Raw genomic sequence first — 22540 nt, forward strand, 5'->3', positions numbered from 1 at the left:
TGGGTTTTAAAAAAATACACAGCAGTCAATTATTTTATTTTTCAAGACAAATATCATATATTTATATTGGGACCTAAAGGCATCTTTTAAAGGTCATAACTAGAGTGTTCATTGTGCTATTATTGTAGCTATTTATCTTGCATTTATTTTCTAGTCACATTTTTCTAGAAATGACAGTTTTCAAATGTTTATAAATAATCTCTTCATCTTGTTTTTGACTGCTTGTTATTCAAGATTTGGAATAGATAGTGGGCGAAGGAGGTTGGTTTCAGTTTGGTTCAACAAAGTGAAAATTTTTTTAAAGCAGTAAAATTTCAGAGTTCAAAGCATATATCTCAAATTACTGTGATTCTTATTACTTTATTTCAGTCTCACTGAAAATTTGCCATAGATTTTGAAAGCAATTAAATGAGAGAATGGCCCTTGCCTCATGTGCACGCTGTAGATTTCACAACTTTTTTACTGTTCTTATTTCATATTGCTCTGGTACAAAAATGTACCCCAGTGCTACCCTTGTCAAGTTTGGGCAGACTCCTGCGTTCCTGCGCAGCCATTTTGCTGTGGTGAAGATCATAAGGCCAGTTATTGCTGCTAGAGCAGATTGATAATACCTTTGATAGCATTTGCTGCTTGAGTGACATCTTTAGTGTAATGCTACTTGGTGTCTAGGAACCACCAACCCACACAGAAATGTATATGGAAATTATTTATAATGTTTCTTAGGTTATGAAAAAAGAAAAGATTTATTGGCATTTGAAATAGTACTTTTTTGGCAAAAGAAAACTAGCCGAAAATTAAGATTTCCTGAATCTTGATACCAGAGATTTTTTTAAGGATATGGAAGGTTAATTGCAAATCCGACTGAAAATATACAAGTGTGCAGTAAAAACATAGCAGTCTTGTGTCTGCAAAATGCATTGTTTTCTCATGCTTCATTTTGAAAGCTGTATCACCACATTGGTTTCTTTTTCTTTTAATTTATCTAAATGCAATCACATAAATATGAGTGGAAGTGCTGTACTATTGATCCATACTGTTTTATAGGCTGCTTATCTCTAAGTGTAATCAGTTGCAAGGATGTCTGTAATGTATTGAATAAAGCAGTATTTTATATGTAAAGTATTCATAGCTGCTGTAAGAATGGAAAATATTTTCTGTTCTTCAACTTGTAATTCACACATGCAAATAATGGATAAAGAATTGAGCATTAAGAAGTAATGGTGTAGTTATGCGTGGGATAAATTTATGATTTCACAGACTGGTGGCCTCATCATTCTGGGCTGCCTTCTTTACCTAGGGATCTTTTAGGAACTACTTGGATTTAACCTAGTCTCAAAGGCCATCCAAAACTCTGTAGGAAGAAGACAAGACAACTGAGTAAACCTTGCCATGTTAGAGGTGAAAATCAGCTTCAGATTACACACCTCTTCAGTCTGCCTTCTCTTTTCCATTCTTATGACTTTTACGCAGAGCTGAGGCTGCAAATAATTTATGAGATCTCTTCTATCTACAGCAAGGAAATGATCCTGAAATTAAAACAAAGAAACAAAAACAAACAAACAAAGAAAAAAACTGCAAGGTACTTCTATTTTGCCATTTAAGTAAACAACCTGTTTCAGATCTGGAATATATACCTCTGTACTTAATATTGCTACTTGTGAGGTACATAAAAAAGCAGAGTCATCATCCACCCTGAAGACTGAAATAGGCTCCACAAGAAGAACTCTTTCAGTCTCTCCTTTGCAGTCACTGCAGAATCCTTAAGGCTTCTCTCTTCCACACACAAAGAGAATGGCAGAAGCCAAAACCATAATACTTAGGTGACAATTTTACCATCAAATTCTGTATTTTGGAGATCTTTTCCAGCATGTCCAAACTGACTTTGCTTTATGGTATTGAATGAGCTATCCTGTGATTGTTTGTATGAGCTGGAGGCCAGGCTCTCTGCCATTATTTAGGAAGATGAGATATTTTGGTGCACTCAAAGCATTTAATTGCAACACTGTGTATGTCCCTCTTTCTGCCCATTGCAGACAGCTGGTCGGAGTGGTCCGAATGGTCCGAGTGCGACTCATCTGGCACGCAGCTTCGTGTTCGTCAGTGCATTCTTTTGTTTCCAGTGGGCAGCCAGTGCACGGGTAATACCACAGAGAGCCGAGCCTGTGCTTTTGACTCCAACTTTATACCAGGTGAGATAATTGTTCTTCTGGAAGGATAAATGAAATCTCTCAGCATTTCAAGAACAAAGTATAACACTGTCCTTACACAGAACTTTGTAGAAGAAAAGAATTTGCCTTTTTTCATCCAAAGAGTGCGCAGGTCTATAGTGTAGGGCTTATGTTGCTGGACCTGGTGTTCTCATGAAAATCTGCCTCGTGGCACTGAGTGATGTTGAGCTGTCTTTATTGTCACCACCCAGGATTGCACTTATTCAGTGTCTCAGCATTCTGCAGGTCTTTACATCCTTGTTGTTAACAAAGTACAGGAATACTTTGTTATAGGTATAGATATTTCAAAGAACTGGTTTGCTTTTCATTTTAAAGTGTTCTTTAAACTTTGGGGGTTGCTAGAGAAATATTTCTCTAGGTTTTGTGATTTGTGCATGCAAGAGTGGGTGCTGGGGTAGTTAATCCAGAGATCATTTCATGAAGCCCCTTTAGTGAGTAACCTCTTAGAAAGTTACATACTGCTTGCTGTGTCTCAGGTACTTAACTCCCCTGTGACCATGGACAATCATGTCAGTTTTTATTCTATAGCATTTATCAAAGCTTACAAACATACTCTTAAAAAATGAATTAATCATAGCAATCATTTAAATCACAACAATATGAATGGTCACAGTCATCTATCTAAGTACATAATGAAGTCAGCAATCTACTTATGGACAGAAAAGTATGTTTTCATGTATTGTTTGTGACGTCATTTTGTTTATTCTGCGCAGCAACCTTTTCTGTTTGACTATGTAATATATTACAATGTTATAAAGAAGTAAACAAACGTAAACATTATTAATGGCTGATGCATAAACTTGAGGAATATATTCTTTAACTCAAAATGCTATTTTTTCTTTCCAAAACCAATGTGAAAAATGTCAGTGTGAAAGCAAAAAACTCCCACATTGTATTTTCCCCTTTTTCTCATCGTCTTGAAGCAGCTCAGTTAATTTTCATTTTCTTGAATCCTCCACTTAATCCCACATAAGATCTACATATTGTTTTGGAAAATACGCATTTTCAGAGAATGTGAAGTGAAGGATGTCAGACGGATAAGTAGCAGCCATCTCTTCTCAAGCACTCTGTTGTTTTTATTTCCATTCCCCCTCAAAATACCTGTATCACAGCAGATGAAGTCATGGCCTTTACACTCACCTTATGCATGCTTGCTTGCTTTCTTGGGACCTCACATCTTGTTTTCGCTCCTCAAGATCCTCATACTCAGAGTTCTCGCTCTCCTAACTTCTATTTTCTTTTCTAATTCTCCTCAGTCCTCTCCCTGCTACTAGGCTGGCATGTCTACCCTCATGTTGTTTCCTCCTCATACTGCTTACCTTAACTCTGCTCTTCTACGAAACGTACACATACAGAGCTATTCTGGTGTAGTGCAAAAATGGCTGCTCCTTGTCAATGCTGCTACTATGTTTCCAGAGTTAATCTTTATCAACATTACTTTACGGAGCCTTATGGATTTCTGGCATTTTTTTCTGCTTTTTGGTTGGATTGTAAATCAATCAGCCTTGACCAGACAGAGTACATTAGCAGCCTTTAACTAGCTGTGAGAATACTGCTCTGTCAGTCTATTACTTTTGAAAATAATGTTGATAAAACGGGCGTAGAAAGGTAAAAAATAAAATAAAATAGTGATCCACTTTAGTAGAAGCCTGCGGTATGTTAGGTATGTGGAAGTCATAACACTTTGTTTCACATCTCATAATATGCTAAAGTATTTTTTGGCAGAAACCTCCAGCTGGAGAAGAGATTAATTTTAAAATCAGAACCATTAATATAGTATTTGCTTCTCTCCTCTTTTTCCATCAGGCCTGCCTTAGCATTTCTAATCTTTTTCCCCAGAATCAGACTACAAGGACTTCTTTCACTGTTCAGAGTCTGAATAGATTCAAATTTTAAACTTGCTTTAACAGAATTGAACTGAAAATTGAGAAACTCGCTTTCCATGCATTCCTGAAGTTGTCATTATGTCTGTCTCATTTATCAGTCCTTTCCATTACAAGCGTTTTAATATTCACAGAAGAATATCAGAATGGCCACACAAATTCAGAGCAGAAATCCATCTTGCCCAGTTCCTGACTCCAGCAGTAGCTCTAGTGTCTAGGAAAGAAGTCAAACAGAACAAGAATATATCATTCCCCTCCTGTTTCCTTGTAGTTTACCAGTGTTCAAATACCTTCATTTCAGGAGAGTTTCTAAACCTAATATGATTGGTCTGTTTGATGCCTTGAAATAGTTTTCTGTCCAAAAAGTTAACTGGGTTTCTCACATATATTGCATATTGGATCATCATGTGGTGGTGAGGTGGAGAGCATACTTTATTACTCCTCAAGCAGAAGCAATTGCATTCCAGTGGCCATCATTACCACTCTTCTCTCAACTGTTTCTACTGCTACTAAAGGCATTCTGAGATGGAAAAAACAGAGTTGCATGCTGTGCTCAGATTGTGGACAGCACATGGATTTGTAGAGACCCATAATTCTTATTTCCTGTTTTACTTGGCTGAACCTAGTATTTTGTTTGCCTTTTTGATTGCTTCTGAACACTAAGCTGATATTTCATGAAACAATCTGAACTCACTCATGGGTGGTAATGGTCGGCTCACAACTATCATTTTGTATATGAAGGTAGAATTGTTTTCCACTCTACATTGATCTACATTCTGATTCATGTGTTATACTGCTGCAGAAGTGGTAACTTTTCTCCATTGTAGGAACTACTCTATTTTCTATCCTCTCCCTTCTATCCTATAGCTTCTTTGTTTCTTAAGTAATCTTTGACAAGGGATTTAAAATCATATCTTAAATCCAGTTGTGTTTCCTGCCTGACCCATATCCACATGATCACATGTCAGAGAGGTTTGTAAGTCAGAACAACTTTCTTTCACCAAATCCATCGTCCTTGAAGTAAAAAGTGGGAAAACTTGATTGCCAATTCATTTTTATTCAGTATTTATTCAGAATATTTCCAAAGACAAAATGATAAGGACATTGGATGGAATCACATTTATTATTTTGCAATTGAGACTCATGAACTTGGCAGTAAAATTTTTGCAGGTTTGCAAATTCCCTCTTTTCACATTTGTGCTAGATGTGACTTCTAGAAGTAATGAGCCTATTTGAACACAAGATAATGAAATCCTCATTAAATGTACTATTCAGAAGTTCAACATTTTATCAACATAGCTTAACTCCACAAAGAATATTTTAATCTACACTTCATCTTTTTAATTCAAGGAATGTTCTGAATCAGGAATTAAAAATATGTTACTTCTTTTGCTTGATGAACTAAAGAATTTGAAGATGTCAGGGAACTTTTTTCTCAATTCCTCAACATCATAGTCAAAGCCTTTTTTACTTTGGATTTGGAGTGAATGTAGCAGAATATGTTTCTTAAATCCTTACTGTATTAATCAAATTAATAGATCTCTGTTATTTTTTTTCCTCCACGGAATAAGCAGTTTATTTGTTTTTCTAGAAATATCAGTGGCACGATCCAGCAGCATAGAAGAAAAACGATGTGGCGGTAAGCTTTTCATTTCTATCTGTATATTAAATGCTGAAATATTAACTCATTTTTCTATTTGTTTCACATATTTCACTAGTTTTATTCCAACTTCTAAATGCCACATTCTCATTATTTACACTTGGTCCAGAAATAGAGGTGATAGGGACATAGTTACTACAGGATTGCTCACTGAATACCCAGATGCCATTTCTGACCTTTGAGATGAGAGTATGCATTATTGGACTTCTTTTTTACTTTTCTCCTGTTCCCTTATGTCACTCACCCTTCTTGTCCCAAAAAGAAGTTTCCATTTTAAGCTAGTTTTCATTAGGTCAAAATTTGTAAAGTTGCTGCATCTTTTGCAGAACAGTAATTTCATGTAATACTTTCTCTTTCAGAAGTCAGAGTTATGCAATTTGATTTTTTCTTAATTAGCAACGGAACTCTGAAAACATTCTGCTAAGTTCTAAAACAATGGGAAACCCTCACACAAGTGTAGAAGGATATTTCAGTAATAATTTACATATAGGGGCAGTCAATATTGTCACCTAAATATTAGATGTTGTTTAGTGTTCTTTTGTTCCCAGTAGGCATGTAAAGATCCTACCTTAGGGATTTTCCAAAAACAGGACCCATGTGCTGGCCTACTTCTCTGTTTTACAGTGAAAAAGATCTAATGACTTTTAGACTAGTGCCAATATTTCAATTTAAAATCAGCTTCGTGTGCACAGCCACAAACAAACTTACAGTAATGTTAAGATGAAATTTCAAATTGTTTCTTTTTTAATAAAAAAAAAAAAAAAAAAACATCTCCAGTTGGAAATGACAGAGAAAAGCAGTATAATTTGTTTATTTCCAGCTAATCTTACTTGTGTCTCATCTGACCCAATATCTCTGCCCAGTAACATTAGGAGGCACTTGTGTTTTAGATTTTCTTCTAAAGTTTCATGCAGCAGTGAGCCTTCTCTATGTTTTTATTTCTGAGTTGTAAGTAGGGCAGGTTTCCCATATTGTGATCCCACAGTATCTTCGAAGGGCAGAGTGGACAGGGAAGGCCTAGGTGAACAGTACTGTATTCTGGCAGCACACTTTGGCTGCTATGGTTAAAAAGCATGCTGATCTTTAAAGAATTTCTTTCTCTCCTCTGGGATGTTCTCCCCTGAAGCACTACTGTTTTTCCCTCACTTCCCCCTTGCGCAGAGAAAAAGTTCTGAAGGCTGGGGAAAGGAACAAATTGGCTGTATATCAAAGATGCAGAAGCAGTGCGAACCTGCAACAATCAAGGAAGGGGATTTGAAAGGAGTATGCCACAATGTCAGAGACAGATACCAAATAAGGGGTATACTGAAAACATTTTAAGAGAAGCAGGTCTGCGATCCAAAGATAACAAGATTTTATTTGTTCTGCCTCAAGTCACTATATATGTGATGAAGAACCAGAAGAGCAACAGAGGAAATGATAATGTCGTTCACTGGAAATAAGCCATGTCCATACAGAATTTATATATAAAAATGTTTTGCCATAGAGTATGCAGAAAGAAATTTAGCTAGATTTTTCAAACATTTAAAAAAAGCAATTCATTCTTCTGTTGCTTGGGTTTTCACCTTGACTAAGCATGTTTCAGAAATCTCAGTCTTAACACTTACAGAGATTTATGGATATGTATGATTCTCTTAATGATCCCTTCAGGGAAGTACAATGAATTTGCTACTGTAGTGATAAACCATTGCAAGGGAGATGTTTGTGGGAAACAAATGAAATTTCCCTTATCATTATTTGAATCAAGTACTTTTCTATGTTCTTCCTCGAACTTAAGCTTTTATTGCTATTTCCTTAGCAATAAGATTGTTTTCTTCTGTCCACTATGCAGAGTTCAATATGTTTCACATGATCGCTGTGGGATTAAGTAGCTCAATACTTGGATGCCTTCTTACTCTGCTTATTTACACTTATTGCCAACGATATCAACAACAGTCCCATGATGCAACTGTCATCCATCCAGTGTCACCAGCTCCTCTAAATACCAGCATCACCAACCATATCAACAAACTGGACAAGTATGATTCTGTAGAAGCCATCAAGGTGAGAAGTGGGCTGGGAGCTCTCTATTGCACATCGTATAATCCTATACAACCGTTATTCTGTGTCTGAAGAATTTTAATTGCTAGTTTTCTGCACTGGCATTTGCACTCAAATTGTACTGATTGTTAACGATGAAGATAGATTTCACTTTAAGTGTTGTAATTACGGATTCTTTCCTTTGTCAGTCCCTATTACATAGCTGTCTAGATTTGTGTGTAGGCAGAATTTATACAGCAGCAACTTTTCCTGTAAGATTCCAGACCACTACTCAAGGTTATTGTTCTTGTATGTCTTTTTTCTTCATTATGTTCCACAGTTGCTTGCTGAAGAAGTAAATATAGCTATTGACAATCATCATAATATATATTGAAGACAATCCTTTGGTGCCAATGATGTGGCATTAAGGGCACTATTGATCTTCCTGCACTATGTCTTTATACAGGAGATGTACCCAGTTAAATACATAGTGGGCCAGACTCTCAGCTAGTATTCATACCTCAAATGTTTGATAAATGAGTAGTATTGATTTACATTAGATGAGAATCTGGCATGGTGTCTATATCATAAGTCCTTTGTTTCCAAATGCCTTTTTTTATGACCTTATAGAAAAACTCTGCTGTTTAGATCCACTGACTTAAAGAAGAATGAGCATTCTGGAAGTACTTAGCATGGTATCTTCAGATTATACCATTTACTAATGCAGCTGTGAAGTTTTTTAGAAATGATTATATTTCTTAAATCCTACTCAGAAAATCTCATTTTTAATCTCTGCATTTTTATGTCTAATTAAAGATATTCTAAGAAATTGTCTTAAAAATTCAAGAAAAGTCCAGATGTTGTAATAAGTGAAATCAATTGATATGTACCTAACCTAAGGCTTTTTTAAATCCTCCTGAACAATTCTCTGGATTGTTACTAGGCAGAAAAATCTTGAAAAATCTTGAAAAATCACTTTAAAAAAAATGAGATATGCACTTCTAATACTTCCAGAATTTTTTTCTCTGTGTTGCCTTGGAAAATCAAGTAATTAACATAATAAAAAGAAAATAATTCTTATTCAGTAAAAGTATGATGAGTGAATCATTCTAATAATTACTGAATATGTATGATTAGAAATAATTCTTTACCAAAAAAAAAGTTATAATACTGGGGGAAATGTCTGTAACATTTTTATAGTAGAACTGTTTTCTGTACAAGCATGATTATGTAAGCAGATACGCAAATGCAAGTAGATACTTCTAAATGCATTTCTGACTGACTAACATTTCATGAACATTTGCCACAAAAATTGTCTGAGTGAAATAGCATGTAAGGGCTCCTTTTGTTCTATTCTTCTCATTTTCTTCTTTTCTTTCTTATTTTTCCCCAGGCATTCAACAAAAACAACCTGATTCTGGAGGAGAGAAACAAATACTTCAATCCACATCTCACTGCAAAGACTTACTCTAATACTTATTTTACAGATTTCAATAATTATGATGAATACTAATGGGCTTGTGTATTTTCTGGCCACCTGTAACTCCCCAATCCCCAAGGCCTGTGCTACATGACTGCTCATGTGATTGAGGCTTCAGAGATGAAGTTCAGAGACATTTCAAGCACGATCCAAGCCGTCAATGTCCCATTGCTGCCAAATGCCCAGAACACCTGTTTGTGACATGCTGTTTTTCTCTGCGGAGTGAAAGGTTGACCTTTGGTGTCGGGCGCAGCTGTAGCCCCTTGGTGTTGCTGAACCACTCATGAGGAACATGTCGCTTTGCTGTTTCATAAGCATTCAGTCAGATTTCTCTGACAAGGGACTGAGCAATTCCTGTTACCCCTTAAAACTGCTCCCGGAGTACAAATGCAATTTTCTTTTTAGGCATTGTCTTTTATTTCCATAGGGTTTGACAAGGGAGCTGTGCTGTTAGCCGTAGAGCCCTCTCTGCAGCCTCCTGAAGCTCACATCACCACATAGATCTTGCAGGGTGTTGAGAAGAACAGCAAAAAGAAGCATGGTGGCTTAGCAATGCTCTGCAGCAGCACTAGGCTCTGTAGGGCTGATCTTCCAGGGCTGCAGATCACTCAAGCTGTAGTTCAGCTGTTTAGAGGGAGGAGACTAAAGTTGTACTGACGGATACGATCTTGTAATGGAACTGGAAAGCTTCAGGGTAGATGGTTTCCGCATGTGAGCCAAGCTTGGTCAGAGAAAGCCTTCACACTGTTTGGCTGAATTATGAGGGTGGTGGAAGGGCATGTCCTGCAGGGAGGCCAAGACAGGAGGGCAAATGGGAAAGGCAAATGGGAAGGCCTGCTCGACTGCCGGGGTGGTGTTGGCCTACAATCAGGCCAGGTACGGGAAGATGCAACTGCACCACCATTTGTGTGCTGTCTCAAGCACTGGTGGCACATTGGCATAATCTGTAGAGCTGCTTTCTTCTATCTAGCTTTTATTTTATATGCACGTCTTTGACAAAACAAATCATCATCAGAAAATGCAGATGTATTTGCAAAGCATAGTCTCATCTTACTGTCGCGTCTGGCTCACACTAACCAGCCCCTAAAGGAACCTTCTTATGGTGTTTTAAGTGAGTATCTTGTTGGACATCATTGATGTAAATATTTAAAATCCCATTTGAGTTTTAAATTATCGGTTTTAGTTCCTCTTGTAGTGGTAGGTGAAGAAACACAAAGGATTTTTATACCATTTTTTTTTTTGTTCTGTCTGTCTTCACTCACATTTATGACAATGTCATTTTTCAAGCTGAAATTCCAGATGTAGAACTTATAAAAGGGCAGGTTTGGCCCAGATTTTCCAAAATTCTTAGTAGCAAGACAGCATTTGCTATTCTCAGAAGCTTGTGAAAAGAACTTAAAAACAAATATTAAGGACTAAAGAATTAGGCTTTCTTGGGCATACTAGATGCAAAGATATCCTACCAGAATGCCAGGAAGGTACGCAGAGAGGCAGTGGAAATATATCCATTCCTTATTCAGAGCCTTTGATCATTAGGTTATGCTACAGTAGGCAGACAGAGAAGAAAATATGCAGATTAAAATGATTAAGAATTATGTGCAAAAAAACTGCACAAAGTACCCAGAACATTGAGGCTGTGAGACTGCACTTAAGCACCACCTTGGTGGTCTAGCCACACCATATGTATCCATGTCAATGAGCAACATTCTTGAATGGGGATCTGAATGTAGCGTTATGCTTCCTATCTCTGTTATGCATAAAATGAGAAAATGCAAAGCGAGTGGTCTTTGAAAAGCTGTACTGTAAAATGAATACACATTTACCATCTATGAAAATAATTAGGATGAGCTGCCTATTTTTTCCAGATGAATCATTCTCCCCATTGTTAAAAGAAAGTTATCCCACCCTTGCACTCGTTTATCTTTAGAAGGGTTGATAACACCTATTTTCCATATTTTATTATTGTTTTATAGTTCATTAGATTTGATTTTCCGTGAAGAAATTACTGGATTGCCTTTGAGTAAGGGGAAATTTTCTCTGCAAGAATATTCAGTGAAACAAACAGATGGGGGAAAGGCTCTCCAAATCACAAGCATGTCCAGTATTGGCATCAGTCTGTTCATGCCAAAAGATAAATTTTTACATTTCAGTACATTTTAAAAGTAAGATCTATACTGCTGCCACTGCCAAGAAGAAGCAGCACATGCACATACAGCATGCACAACTCTTCTTCTCTGCCCCTGTACTAAGAGCACATTAGTCTGGCTTATAGATTTTGTATTTAGACTATTAGTTATGAATCCAATATCTTAAAAAATATTTGATGTATGTATTTTTATTTTAACCTTTTAATAAAATTTATCTGATATAAGATTAAAAAATCTTTAGTAGATTAAGGCACACTTATCTTTACAGTGATTTGTCTTCCATTCCTTTCATGAATAGATAAATATGTTAGATGTGTTATATATGCAATGATAATACTCTAGATTAAGACTGCGTGATCATAGGTAAAAGTGCATTTAGCAGATGCTCAGTCTGCTCACACTTCCGTCTCCCAGAGGAGTTCTTCAGACGTTTAGATCTCTGACCAACTCCGATGCAATGTAATCTAAAAATCACACCAACTTGTCAGAAAAGTGTTCCTTTTAAACATTTTTTTGTCATTTAGCTTCTTAAGTTACATTATTTTAAATCTGATGCAGAGATATATTCAGAATTCTACCTAAAGCAGTTTAAAGTCTGATTTTCACATGCCTTCAGGGTAAATGCGGTGTTTAAATGAAAATTTTAAATCACTTCAATGAGAAAAATATGATTATAAGGTCTCCTCTTCAATTTAGACTCTGAGAGAACAGGTTGTAAAGCCATTAGACTTTTGTGTCTTAGGTCCTTTTTAGAGGACCCCAGGGGCGCACCAACTCCATCAGTATTTTTACCTTCTGAGTTCTGCACAGTTGCCTACATGGTTTAATACATCATCCTCTACTATATAGAGCAAAGCAAAGAGAGGTTTCTATTAAATTTCAATTTACTTTATTTAACATTTTTTCAAAAATAGGCTACACACTTTGGTGGAAAGCAGATTTCCACAGGAAGGCTCTACCACTGTTTTGCCAAAAGTGGAACAAAGTGGATACTTGCATGCCAAACTTGTTTAAGCTGACAAGTCTGAGATCTCAGACTCGTACAAGGGAAGAATTTGATTCTTATACTATTGTTCTGTTCTTGGAAAGGAAAAAACAACTCCTTTCTCCTTTAAAATACCCCATGTCCTTTCACATGGATAAAGTGACCTTTTCTGGATAAATAAATATCACCTCTAATGTCGGTAATTAATATTACTAAGCCGATTTTACACTGATTGCATAACTTGTAAAATGTTCTGGTTTGAACACAAACTTTTGAGTATGGAGACCACAATCCTCTGAGTAAATCTGCAATTTTCCTTTCTGTGTAGCACTGCTAGATGAGGTGAGGAGGAAGCAGGACTACTAGTCTGATCCTGCATAGTAAATACTGTCATTAGGTAATCCAAGTTAAAATTGTGCTGGAGTATATGTTTTGGACTTAGTTTAGTGTTTGATGCATAGAGTACATTCCTCAATTGTTTAGAAAATGGACTCCTGTGCTTGTGCTTGCAGATTTGATTCGAGTCTGATGACATTTATGGCCACTTAAATTACTTCAGGTGGAAGCTTTGTCAGCCATTTGCAGTCACCTGCTGTTGGAGGAGTGTGGTTAGGCCAAAACTAATCAAGAGATTTCTAACTGGAATTAGGGTTTTCTTAAGAGAAGAAGAGAGAATGGGGTTTAAATAGCTTTGATTTCCAGGCTATTAAGCAGTACTGATTAAAGTCTCAGATGGGTGTAGAACTTTGAATTCAGTTAGCTCTATCAGAATCCCACTATAACCTCTGGAAAAATACCATGCAGTGTACAAATCAAGAGCCACCAAAGCACTTACATTAAGTGAGGAAAGTTCTCAGAGCATGTGAAGGCATAACTGTTCAAACCAGAAAACAAAGTAAGAGGTCCCAGATGCAACAAAAACAGTAATGAGAATAAATGCTTCAAGATTTTTTCCTCATCGTTACAGAATAAATATATTCCCTTCTTTCAATGTGGGACCAGTTTTATTGAATTCAGAGCTATATACGCACATTCCTAAAGTTAATCGCATGCACAATGGCTTTGCTGCGTGAGGTAATTCTGTAAAAAGCTTGGTCCAAGTTCATCCTGCTTTGCTTGAGGCGTGTGACCAATTTTTAGTTGTAGCTGCCACTGGCACCCTCTGCGTCTCATTAGGGAGACCATCCTTAGATGGGCAGAGTCACAACCCAGGCTTGTAGAGAGATACACTTATAATTTTCTTTGTCATTTAGATGCCTAAATGTAGATGAGCAAAAGCTAAGCTCTCAAGCACAAGTACAGTTTTACTTGTCACGTAAGTGACCACACTGAGCTCAATGGTATGGATGTAACAAGTTATTAATTTTAATGTGTTTACAGAATTGAGCCCAAAATATACTGCTTCTGCACAAATCCATGCTCCGTACAACATGGCCACAGTAATAAAGAAACAGATTCATTTAAAATTGTTCACAAGCAAATCTGCGTCTTGATATCAGGGAATTGATATGTGTTCATTTTGTGGGGTAGTTGAATTCATTCCTTTCTTTGCTAAATAAATAAGTGATTAAAGAAAACACAGCTTGAGTTCATTTAAAAGCCATTCTTCCAAATAAAGGGTTTTGGGATCTGTGAATGTTTTCCCTTTCTTTCTCTCTTCTTTCTCCACAAAAATGAATCTTGTGTGTAGTCAAAATGGCCTTTAGATAGGCAGCTCTGTATGGTTGAATGAATGCTTTGCACTGTGTTGCCATGTGACAAGATTTTGGAACTGGGGTGATACACAGAGGGAAATGTGCTAAGCAGGGAAGTTTGACAAAAATTTCAACCCCAGCAGTAGCAAGAGTAGGTGGAAATGGAAACAGAAATGTGGAGGAATGTGACTGATGGCTTGGCAAATTCATCAGGAAACTTTCATGGAAACTTTGAGTCTTTTTTGGAACTGTCAAGGGCAGGGATGATGAGACTATAACCCCTTGAACAGCCAAGCCAACTGGTTGCTGCAGCACAAAGCAGCCCGGCTGGCACACGTCTGATTGCAGCAGGAACCTTGTGCAAGGCTGTGATTGCTGCTGCTCAGGAGAGGATTGAGCTGGAACAGTTCTCAGCAACAGATTAGCCAGGAGGGGATGCAGTGCTTTAGCAAACACTAAGAACGGTGACACAGGTGGCATTTTTGCAATATGTGTACTGGCAGGAGTCGCAGAGCAGATAGATAGAACAAAAAAGCTGGTCCTAAGCTTACAGGCTTTGGACTGTCTCCAGTCTGGTCCAAGTAGCTGAGTCCCCCTTACTAGTTAGAGCATTCACCTTCAGTTAAATTCACTAGTTCAAAAAAATCCATATCGTATATTCTGAGATTGCTCCATGGTGCAAATGAAGCAGGGACAGACAAACCTTTTGTTTCCATTTGGCTCTTTGAATCCAGGTTGGATGTTTTTTCACCTACTGATTGTGGATGATTGCATCCCTAACTTGCTGAGAATCTATCTTCATGAGCAGTTAATTTGGAGGACAGATTATGGAACCATTATGGAAATCTGCCAAAACTTTGTATTGCAAAACTCTTATGAAGGACTGGGTGAAAACTGTTGTACTGATAGTGAGTCTGGCTTATTTTAATTGTCTGGCTTATTTTAATTGTTCTGAAACTGAATATTACTGAATGCAATTTAGCCATTCCTCAAATGAAATGAATATCTAAACAAAGATGGTAATTTCATATCATTTCAGAAAAATACTCCATTAATGTAACTTTCAGCTTTCTCGTAATCCTATCCTGGAGGCTGAGAATGTAGAAATGTTATTTAGGTGGTTGTTTTTTTTTTTTCCTCCTCCCCAAAGGATTCATCCACAAAACTCATTCAGTGATAACTTCATATTTTAAAATATTGTGGGAGGTTATTAACAATAACACAGTTTATGTTCCAGGATTTGGCTTCATACTTTAGGAGATAGCCTATGGTTTTGAATAATTCTCCCTTTTCTAAGCTGCAGCAGTAGGCATCAACTACGAGTGAAATAAGTAACAAATTTGAAATAAATGGGACATTTAAGGCCTCAACTTTTAAATAAAGATTTGAAACAAGTAGAACTGCAAAATTACTTCTATATCTGTATGCCAAAAAAGGCTTTCTGTTGTCATGGCTCTATGAAATGTCCTGTACAGTGAAAAAAATTGTTTTTAATAGCGATATACCCAAGATAAAGCAATTGAAATAGAGTTCAGAGATTTTTAGAAATAGTAAACACTTTTGGTTTGGTATCCAGAGAATGCTACTGCTTATTGCAATAATGGGAGTAAATGATCCCTGCACAGAACTTTATATGGAATTATTTTCTTTTGTTATTAATGCCTCCTAAAACAACTTCCTTAGTAAAACTTCTCAGAAAAGCTGCTGAAGAAACTTGTATTTAAGAAGCAGCATCAGTTCAGTGACTCAAGCACAGAAGTAAACATGCAGGGATTTAAGCCAAATGTTACTGAACTGCACAGTCATTCCACTGGCACAGATTTTACCTTGAATTTACACCTACTGAGACAGCTAAGAGAATGTCTAGCCCAATGACTTAGTATTGCAGGGAGGAAATTTAACATAATTTAACACAGAGATGAAGCTCAACTGGTGGGTTGACTGCTTTCCCATCATATGTCTACACCCTTTGGCTCCCTCCCTAGAGGTATTTCTGCATATTTAAATGTTATTATTTGATGACTTAGCTCTCATCAAATTGGATTCTATGTATTGGAGAATTGCCGCTTCTCTAGTCTCCATTGCTTGTATTGACATTATCTTACAGCCTTGGTTAGTATTCACAATCCTTGACCAAGTGGTTTTTTCAGCTTTTTCAGATTTTGCTGCCCTTTTCAAGGCATTAATGCCAGCATTACCCAAACTTTATCCTTTTGTGCTCATTTAACAGTTTCCACAAATCAGAACACTTATTTTTAACATACACAGTCAAATCTCAACCACACATTTGTGATCTTCCAAGCCATACCTTTTGATTGTTTTTTTGCCACAGCGGGAAACAATACTAGACCACAATAGAATACCAAGTTCTGAAGTGATATACTTGGATTCTGTAAAGAAAATAAAGTAAAGTAAAGTAAAGTAAAGTAAAGTAAAGAAAATCAACTTCTTAGCCCTTTTTTTTATCCCCGAGGAAGTTTCTTGCCTGGTATTTTGTCAAGGGTATTAGTCAAAAAAAGGAGTTTTTGAAGAAAGGATATTCCTTTCTTCAAGTCAGTGTTTACTGTTAATGGTGTATTTATGAGATTTTTCTGATCCATAAAATTTTAAGTGCATTTCATATCAGAGTGAGCATAAACTTGCCACTAATGCAGGCCACAGAGAGAGGAATATTTTAAATCTCAGGATTTGGTCCTAAATATGGATTAGATTCATTCATTCCCTTAACTTCTTGGCTTCCTGATGTCATTTGTTGATGCATATTTTTTTGTTTTGTTTGCTGGTTGGTTTTGTATTTCGCAACCCTATCAGTTAATTATCCACAGCCATAATAAACCTACCTCTGCTCATGATGTCCCAAGAAACCTGCACTAGGATTTTCCTAAGGTACAAAAAATAGAGCCCACTCTGCTGTGGGCTGTAGGCCAAGTATCTTAGAAGTCTTACAAGTTTCTGCACAATAAATTGGACCTGATGGAATGAACTTAGAACTATCATTAAAAAGTTGGCAATTGCCAGTAGTGTGGTACCTTATATGAGGCCCTGTGCATGTGAACCAGTCTCCAAGTTTACCACCAGCAATTTGAATTAACTTCAGCAATAGCCCTGTAACTAGCTGACAATGACCTTGTCCTCATCAAAAGTCTGGAGTGCTAAACAGTAAGGGAAAATATTATTTTTCTGTTTGGCTTATGTACACTACAAGTATTCAGGTTAAAATGATTTTGTTTGGTATTTCTGTTATGCTATCTGCTTTAAACAAATCAACAAACAAAGCAGTCTATTGCCAAGAAATTTTGTCTCTATTGCAAACATGTGAAATAGAATTTGTTTAATTTAACTCTGAGCAAATGTTAAATTATGGAAGCCTGCTTAAATATAATGAATGCAGTCGCAAAATAGTTCCAAAAAGGACTGAAATCATTTAAATAATGAAATGCATCATTGTTTATGCAGCAATTTCTTTTGCTGCAGCTCTGTCCTTGTCATAGGTATGATTTTAAGAGCAAACATGAGAATAATGAAAAAAAAAAAAACAAATAAAGAAAACACTGACCAAAAGTATCACATTATACACAGGAGTCTTCTCTTAGTAGGCGAACCCTTTTGCAGTTTGATATCTTAAAGTTATTTATAAGATCTGTCTGGATCTGCTCCAGACCTAGTTTGCAAATTGTTGTGAGGGGTAATCTTTATTCAGGTGAAATCCCTGGCAGCTGGCAAAACTAGAAACACTTCTTTTGTTGGAATAGATTAAAGAAGGCACATTCAATTTACAGCAAGCTCTGAGGTACTTGTTGGCTGCAAGGAGTGCAGTCCTACAGGAGTGAGGTCTGGCAGCTGGCTCGGATGGCCATGCCCTTCTTTCTGCGACGGGCCTTTGCTGGTAGCAGAGGTTATGCACCCTGGGACATGCAGTGGCTGCTCTCAGTTTCTTGATAGGCCTGACTTGATTCTCACTTGGCATAGCAGAAGGTGATATTGTAACTTGGAAGGGGTTGCACCTACACCTTCTCAGAGTATAAAAAGGCAGGATGAGTAAAGAGATGGCTTAACCCCTTCCTACTGATGAGGTGACTGTGACACGGAATGGTTAAGGAGCAGTTTGGTCAGCTGTCTCACTAAGGGATGCTAGAACTCTAAATTTGTCTGAAAATTCTGCCCCAAATAACTTCCTTGAAATGTAAAACTTGTCCTGTGGCAAACTCAGTCTCTAACCTGGAGTTTTAACCAAAAAAGGTCATCCTTTATCTCACAGTGACAGCTTTGAGTTAAAAATGGAGGCAGTAGGCTCCTCCTCTGCTGTTGGACTCACCTGTGAAATCCCTAAGGTTGGTGGGATCTCAGCTCTGCCTGGGAGGTCTGTCACCAGAGAAAACCTGAGGCAAATTCAACAAGCTGTTTCTGCTGGCTGGCTGAGAATGTATTTTGAAGTATTTTCTCATGTCACAGCTCATTAACTGCTTTTGCAGCAAATGCAGATCTTTTAAGCCTTTTCCCTGTAATGTAGTGCAGAGATCTACTTTGGCTTTATCTGCCTCAGTGTCAGGAAATGAGAGAATACATGAGCAAGTATGAACAGTTCATGATCTCCCTCAAGCCTATCTACAGGATGCCAGAAATCTGCATATAATTTAGGGAATTTCTCCTAAAATAAACTGAACTATTGATGTGATCCTCAAGGAGGGAACAACCATTAACCCATATGAACTCAAGCACACTGCTTAGTGCCCTGTGAGTCCACTCTTGCATTCCACATGCAGTTCTTAGCAATTTCACTTAAAGCCAAAAACTGCTGCCAGTATCAAGCACATTAGCACGGAGTAATTGACAGGATACTAGGAGGGAATTCTTTTCTGGACAGGGAGAGGGTTTTTAATAGGGTTCCACAGAAACCTGTTTTCACCACTCTGTCGTCTATTGCTCTTTGTATTGATCAGGAAGGAAAAGAAATGCTGAGATTGCTGAGAGAAATAATAAAAAAAATGAATTGGTAAGTAAAGGCGAGCAACAGTTGCAAAAGCAGCACACTTGATAAACTTTGCGCAAGCAAATAAACTGTATTTTCACATGGCCTATGCAAGTTCATAAATACATACGGAAGAAAGAGTGTAAGCCACAAAAAATAGGGGAGTCTGCTCTGAGAAACAGGATAGGACTCAGAGTCATGGTGGATAGTTTGACGACCATAACCACAGGTAGGAATGGAAGCATTACAAAATCAAGAGTTGTCATCCAACACAATACAATGGCTGCAAACTAAACGTTCATATCGAATAAGATGTGAATTTAGCACATATTTATATGAATGCATATAAATGTATATATAACCTGAATATTTAGAACAGTTAAGATAATTAATTATTAGATAATTCCTGGAGAGATGTGATTTTTTTTTCTTTTTTCCACCAATAAGTGGTAAGCTTTCAGTCATTAGTGAGTGTTCTTGTTAGTTTTTTTTTTTTATTTCAAGTGGAATTAATTCAAGGCATTCCTATATATGCTTATTTAGAAAACTCAAGGAAAAAGAATTTTGCTTGGGCCGTTTTCAGTTTGTTGAACTTCTTTCACTCCTGCCATGACATGTTATAGTAAAAGTCCACACCTACCTGCCACATCCAAAAGCAATTTTATAAGCCATTGGAAACAGCAGTTACACGTGGAACATGTGCATCTGATAGAAAAAAAAATATATATTAATATACAACAAATATGGAACCTCATACTGCCACATTTAAGTTATACCCAGGTTATACCCAGGTTATACCCAGGTGTGAAACCAGAGTTCTTTGGAAAGCTATGATCAGTTGCTGTTCTCTTAAGCACATATAGTCAGTGATGTGCCTATCTGTTCAATAGAACAGAATAATGAGTATAAAATAAGGGAATGGGAGATTAAAGAGGAGATGAATATTTTTGTTACTAGCATTATTCAATTATATAGTAGAACAGAAGCGTCCAAAAGTATTGTTAGCAATGTTTCCTTGAAGTCTTAGCTTTGTTGCCCCTTGACAGCTGTCAATATGGATCATTTATTCCATAAAGAACATTGTAACCTTGGAGCCCTTTACAAACTTTGGTCATGTTCTCCTGAGCTTTCCTTTGTTATATAATAACAATTACGTAAATCACAGAGATTAATTTGGTTTGTTAGGCAGATAGCAGCAGAGGTTTAAAGATTAAACTGAGGCATCATTCAGAATTGTAATGGGCTGCTCATTCTGAGCTCTCCAAGGGGTGGATATCATCTCATTAAATGCAGTCACTAGAAGAATGTTATTTTAGTTTCAATTTTAGCTCAATTTAGCAGATATTTTCTAATGGTATTGAGTATGTCCTTAATTTGCCTCTGTAATGTGAAACAGATATCCTTGAATAAAAAACTCCGAAGCAGGCAGATTAATTCTTTTCCTCTCACCCCTGATGTAGCACTCTCCTTTACTACAGAGGCAATCAGTGTTAAAAGCAAGACCGTAAAAAACTCTATTTTTGCATATGTGCAGTGACAAGATGTCAACTTGGAAGGCAGGTGTTCTCCAGTGAATGAACTGTAAAAAGATATGCATGCAAACCTTCATAGCAATGTCAAGAGACAGTGGGAAGGACAACCAAGGTTGAGAATTAAGAGAGGTCTTCTATGCAGAAAAAATATGGAAATGAATTTGCCTGGAGTATAAATAAAATCAAAGGATCAAAAATAAAGTTTTGGACAGGACTGGGAGAATGGCAATCACCAAAGAAATCTGAAAAGGCTGCCGGAGAAAGAGGATGCCCCCAGGCAATGCAATTCTTAGTAGGAAATCCTTCTGAGATGTACAACCCTTCAGAGTGAGCCACACAACTCCTACTAAAGCCTGAGATGCCCAAGCATCTATAAATGTGTAACATTTGCATGGTATTAATGCCCTTGATTTTCATCCCTCCTCCAGGAAATCACCCAGCCAATGTTGTAACTCCCTGAAGGATGTTGGTGGGTGGGCTTTCCGTATGTGAATGCAAAATGCTGCCCATTCAACCTGGCAGATTGCGGTCACTTTGTACTTATCAACACAACCAGTGATGAAGGGGCAAAGGTGGTGGAAATGACTGGCAGCGACATTTTCTCCAGGCAAAAACAGATTTACAAATGAAAATGAAAAGAGCCTCCGATGTTCTCAAACACAGCTAAGGGAAGCAGCCTGGTAAGGTGAACATGCAAGTGCAAAGGCCTTCCTCTCATCTACCTTGTCCTGACGGTCAAAACAGAGAAAGTGACTTTCCTTCTGATAACCAATTGGAGCATTTCAGATAGAAGCTAAAACTGGTTGTAATGTGAAGCTGGTAGAGATAATGAAGCAGTTCATAACAGGGGAGAAATTCTTAGGGGATACTTCACCAACCTCCTTTCCTTTTGGATGACATTGACTGTTTTATGTACTGTGGTTTACAGAGCTGCCAAACATCATGCAGGGAATCTGACAGCTTTCTTATGCCTTCGTACAGACCAGCCTGACCTCCGTTTGTCTGGACACATACAGCACCACTGTGCTGTATGCACTTTTGTCATCTACCAGGGCCTCTTGTGTTTCTGGCTCTGCAGGCAGTCTCACAGATGTCCAGTTTCCTCTCTCCCTTTCCTGTCTTCCCCTATTCATAGATCCAGGTTGGCACTGTAGAGGCAACAGCTGCTCTGACAGTCAGCAATGGGAATAAACAGCAGATGACAAGAAAAAGAGAAGGGAGTCAAAAGCAGGAGGAAGGGGAAAAGCACAGGAGTGGCCAAGGATTGATGCACAAGTAAGAGATGAAAAATCTCTGCCCCTGGACTGGAAGATGTCTAATGTGTCTCAGCTTTTGACATCAGTGAAATAAAGGTACCCACAGTGTAAGAGCGGCTTCACACAGACTGAACTGCACTTCAGATGTACTGAGTTTGTTCAGAAAGTTTCTGTATGTACTCAGTTTGAAGATGCTCAACATGACAGGTCCAAAACAGTGTTGTGAATATATGTGGAGCTGCTGCTCTGAGAGCAGCTAATGGGAAAAATTACCAAGCCTCAACTTGCAAAAGTTATTCTACTTTAGCTATGGGTAAGATAGAAAGAACTCTCTTTTCCACCAAACTACAGAAAAGTGAAGAGAGATCCATTATAGGCTGGCTTTTTTCTTCACCACTTCTCTCAAAGATATTATACAGGCTAGACTGACCATGTATACTTAATATATACACATGATATATATATATATAATATACATATAATATTATATATATTATATTATATCCAAGAGTTTTGGTGTGGCTTCTGTATACTATGTATTATGATGACAAGAACTGAAATAGTTGTGGACGCCCCCTCCTTGGAGATATTCAAAAGCACTTGGACATAGTCTTGGACAAGAATATCTAAGTGATCCTGCTTGTGTAGGGGGGTTGGACCAAATGACCTCCAGAGTTTCTTTCCGGA

At 37.4% G+C, this 22540-nt stretch overlaps 1 protein-coding gene across 4 annotated transcripts in view; it reads left to right on the plus strand.

Annotated features, from left to right (window-relative positions):
- Nucleotides 1-14038, plus strand: part of SEMA5A (semaphorin 5A) — a 316919-nt gene extending 302881 nt beyond the window's left edge. For 3 of the 4 annotated variants that reach the window (XM_085220463.1, XM_085220462.1, XM_085220465.1), the window contains 4 exons: nt 2034-2189; nt 5703-5750; nt 7603-7814; nt 9184-14038. In XM_085220463.1, the coding sequence (XP_085076589.1) occupies nt 2034-2189; nt 5703-5750; nt 7603-7814; nt 9184-9303 (536 nt within the window). In that variant the 3' untranslated portion in view covers nt 9304-14038. Of the gene's footprint in view, nt 1-2033; nt 2190-5702; nt 5751-7602; nt 7815-8420; nt 8486-9183 lie in introns of all 4 variants that reach the window. The other variant, XM_085220466.1, reaches the window with a different exon arrangement.
- Nucleotides 14039-22540: the final 8502 nt, after the last annotated feature.

Source organism: Meleagris gallopavo, chromosome 3, assembly GCF_905368555.1.
Source record: "Meleagris gallopavo chromosome 3, MGAL_WU_HG_1.1, whole genome shotgun sequence".
NCBI lineage: Eukaryota > Metazoa > Chordata > Aves > Galliformes > Phasianidae > Meleagris > Meleagris gallopavo.